We start from the raw sequence: 4,110 nt of genomic DNA, 5'->3' as shown, positions 1-4,110 counted from the left end.
TCAGCACTTTGCAGTAACTGTAAAACTTCTTCCTGTTTTTGTACTTCTGTGGTGTTTGGGTTTTTTCCCCCCAGTCTTCCTCCTGCTTCACTTTCTCTATCCTTTCCACTGCTATACACTTAATGGCACACTGTCCTGATAAAGAATACAGACCTATGCATCATACTGTGGGACACAGTCTGCAAATAAGTGGCCATATTCTGACACCTGAAGCAAAATTATTGGTTTCTTGTGCTGCTATCCATGCATCTAGAAAATAGTTTAATGGGCTGGAATAAAGAAAACTGTACAGCAGAGACTTCTGGTTTGTGCAAAACTGGTATAAATCAGAATTGTTCTGATAATGAAGGTAAAAACTGAAGGCAGGATTTAGCTCACTGTCAATGCTTGCTGCCGTGAAGATCTTCTTCCACAGCTGCTGCCTGTTGATGGGAAATCTCTATCACGACTTCTGAAACTCCACTTCCTTTTCATTATTTCTATTCCACAATACTAAACATACCAAAATTTCCAAGTATAAAAAGGACATAATCAGCTTTTTGGATCCTATGAATCAGCTTTTTTCACCTATTTGAAGGCTACCATAAATATTGCAAGACTAAATAGATAGTTTATTTACAATCATGAGGAATGTTTCCTTTGTTCATGAATGTTTTAATAATTCAAAAGGTCTTTTCCTGCTGAAGCACTAATCTTTTAACTGATCAAAAGACTATAATGAGCTGTTTAGCCTCATGAAGTGGGATTATGGTCTGGACAGGCAGCAAAACAGAACCAAAAGACAGACAAAATTCTAATTAAATAGTGATTTCTTTGTGTAATTTTGAATTTCCCTATATTTATTTTCTATTTTGATAGGTCTTTGTCTAAATCTTCAACAAACGTCACCAGCAGCACATAGGAAACAGTGCAATAGTGTAAAGGAAGGTAGTATAGAAGAGTCCCCCATGTAATTGGAAAAACTTTGTTGTAATTTACAAGCCAATCATAATGAATATATTGCCCAGTGTTTAGTGGTTTATCTTTTGAGAGATGCTAATAGAAATGCAACAAGCAAATGTGTTTTCAGTCATGCTCTGTAGCTTGTATCCTGTAAAAGTGTTAAACAATAATCTAGGTGATGTTGGAGAATGAAAACCATTGCGTTTAACTAAACGCTGTGTGATGTATAGTTCAGTCTCAACTGATTTGGTTGAAGCCTGTTTTCTATGTGCAACAGACTTCAACATTACAAAAAGGGCATATGATCAAATAAATACTTTTTCACAACTTTAAAATACATGCAAGGCAGATGATAAATGAGAGATCCCACAGAGTCAGGTGTTAGGGGCTCAGTGACTGGCTTAATACAAGAGTTTCTTGTTTACTTGCTTTTCTTCAAAGTATCAAGTCACTTCTGAAAATAGTAAATGAACCAAGATTGTGAAATGGCCTGCGTTCTTGAAATTTCACACAGTTAATTTATCCAACAAAATAGGTTGAAGGGTATATAAGGAAAACTGATCTTTGGCTACAGTCCTTTTATAGGACTGAGATGATCTTAAAATGCTTGATGTAGAAAGATCAATGAAACTTTATTTCAAAATGCAGAGGCTGGTTGCCTGTTCTGTAACAGGTTTGCAGCTGAACCTCTATAAAGTTTTTTGCGTGGGGTGTGCCATGATAAATACCCTTCAGAATATGTAATCTTAACAAAACCAGTTTTGGGTAATACACTGCTAGGGTATGTGATGTACGTAGTATAACTTTGAATAGAAACAGGTTGACATTTAGATATGGAATAACCACGTTGTTGATTTATATGTTGATTCACATGAGGGTGACAGTGTTACCCTCTTCTGTGGCAAAAGAAATGGCAGTTACGCACTTCTCTCAAAGTGAAACAACAGTAAGAGAGAACGACAAGAGAAATTATTATACATGTAAGTTTATGCCATTATTAAATCAGTGAGTACTTCTTATCAGTGGACAGTGCAGAAAGTTCTACATGAAAGTCATACACAATATTGGAAGATTAGAACTAGACAGGGAAACTGAAATTACAATACAATGACAGCATCCAGAGATTTGAGTGAGGCATTCTTCATAGTGTGTCTTTCAAAGGCACAGGGAAAGAACATAAGAAAAATCTCAAGATCATTTAAACTTTATTAGACAACATGTCTGTATGCACGAGGCTCCTTAGCCTAGCACCCTTGTATGTTATACAGAACAAACATGGAAAATAAGTAAATTATATAATCTCTTTCACTGAGGGTATTTCATTCTTTTGAAAACAGTAAAGTCCTTAATTCCCAAAGCTGTTTGAAAACAGTAACATGCCTAACTTCTGAAGTGGGCTGTCTGCCCATAGAGGAACATAACATGCACATCGTGAAGATAACCAGCTCATGATAGTCACTGCCTTAAAAAGTCAGCCTCTAGCTACTTTATGAAAGATGCTCTTACATTATTATTTTACTGTACAGTTATGGAGCTGATGACACTTCATTCAGCACATTTTCTGAGCTTTGTCAGCACTTGATCTCAAATGTCTGATCATAAATATGCAACTAGTCCCATGTTAAGCTGGCACTTGAATTTATACTCACCATAAAGCATAGCTCCTCCAGTTTCGTGCAGAAAGCGGAATCGATGGGTTTTAAACAACCAAATTGTTAATATTGTAAGAATGAGTAGAAAGTTAAAGACTAGCAGCTCCACAGCTCCCTGATGATAAAACTGATCTTCATCTTTCACTGATACATATTTCTTCAACTTCTCCATTTCATTCCTTTTGTGGGAAATATGTGCAAGATAAAAGAAGAAAAAAAAAAAAAGTAACCAAGGAAGGAAAGAGTTATTGTCTTTGGTACAAAACGTCCAGATACTACAGAAATTCACAGCAAGCACATCTGTTTCATTTGCAGCCTCATGGTAAAGTGCCCCAGCTCAGAATTCAGCTGGATTCTAGTTACAGCTTCCTGTTTCTCTCTTAAAGCTACCCTGTCTCATTTTGAATGTTACAGTTGCATCACTGGGCTGTGTTTGCTCCGGCTGTAGATGCATAAATCGCTTCCAAGGCTCAGGCTCTGTCAATCTCTAAAATTCTGTTGTAAAACTTAGTCTGTGTTCACAGTGTTTGTTCCTGTAGTTACAGCATAATCTGAATCCTAAAAATCATGTTTTGTCTTGATAGTTTCAGTTGGAAAAAATGACGTTAAAAGAACAGCATAGTAACCTTTGTTACATTTTGGAAATTTAAAAATCTTTCCTCTTTCCCACTTTAAAATGGAAGTGACATAAAATAAAGGTGGCATTTTACTATGGTGCAAAGACAGGAGAAAAAAATAAGGGAATAAGGAATAAGGATTTCAAGACTTGGGCCTTGAACTTCTAGTGATCTTACAGAAAGACTGAGATCTCTCTGTAAAAGCAAGGGTCCAATTACCTGGAATTAAAAGCACTTACCCCCCCACCCCCCATCAAACTGAACAAATCGAACGTGGAAATTGCTTTCCATCATTTCTGCTGTTTGCATGATTTCATTTACATTACTCAAGCCAGGAAAATTGTAGAAGTTGTCTTACAACTTACAGCTAATATGGAATTTTTCTGTCTGAGCTCAAGGCTGCAATATACATATTATACTGGAGAATTCCAAATAAACTGTCATCAGAAAAAAAAACCCAAAGCAAAATAAATTCTTATTCTCATTAAAAAAGGGACAATCTTAATATTTTTTGTCAATCTCATAAAATTTATTTTTAAAAAAGTTGTTGGGCCAAACTAATCTGTACAGAGACCATTCCAAGACATGTATTTGTCAGAGGTGAATAAACCAGCAATACTTAGATATGTAATTTCAAGGCTACAGCTCATAGTAATATGAGTATTCCTGAGGAGGCACTGCTGCTTAAATCTACAGTGTTTATAAATAACTTTTACTCAGTAATCAATCAATTCTGTTCTCCATGTAAACAAATCTTGCACTTTACAGGTTTTCATTTATTTTTTTCACTTTGTATGAAAAGCGGTTTCCTTCTAGTTCTTTTTAAGTTAATGCTTTATCTTTGCTTACCAGATATATATATATATTTTTTGAAGTCTCTATCACTGTTTTGTTTTGTT

General features: G+C 35.5%; 1 protein-coding gene across 1 annotated transcript in view; it reads right to left on the bottom strand.

The window, feature by feature from the left end:
- LOC104412451 (sodium/hydrogen exchanger 9-like) overlaps nt 1–2,939 on the bottom strand; it is a gene marked incomplete at its 3' end in the record, with an annotated part of 12,529 nt that extends 9,590 nt beyond the window's left edge. Inside the window, exon 1 of the mRNA XM_010023179.1 lies at nt 2,592–2,939. Coding sequence (XP_010021481.1) covers nt 2,592–2,766 — 175 coding nt within the window. The remainder of the gene's footprint in view (nt 1–2,591) is intronic.
- Nucleotides 2,940–4,110: the final 1,171 nt, after the last annotated feature.

The sequence above is a fragment of the Nestor notabilis genome, unplaced genomic scaffold (genome assembly GCF_000696875.1).
Source record: "Nestor notabilis isolate BGI_N333 unplaced genomic scaffold, ASM69687v1 scaffold12641, whole genome shotgun sequence".
In the NCBI taxonomy this organism is placed as follows: domain Eukaryota; kingdom Metazoa; phylum Chordata; class Aves; order Psittaciformes; family Psittacidae; genus Nestor; species Nestor notabilis.
Note: the sequence above shows the minus strand (reverse complement) of the source record. Positions and strands in the feature narration are given on the sequence as shown.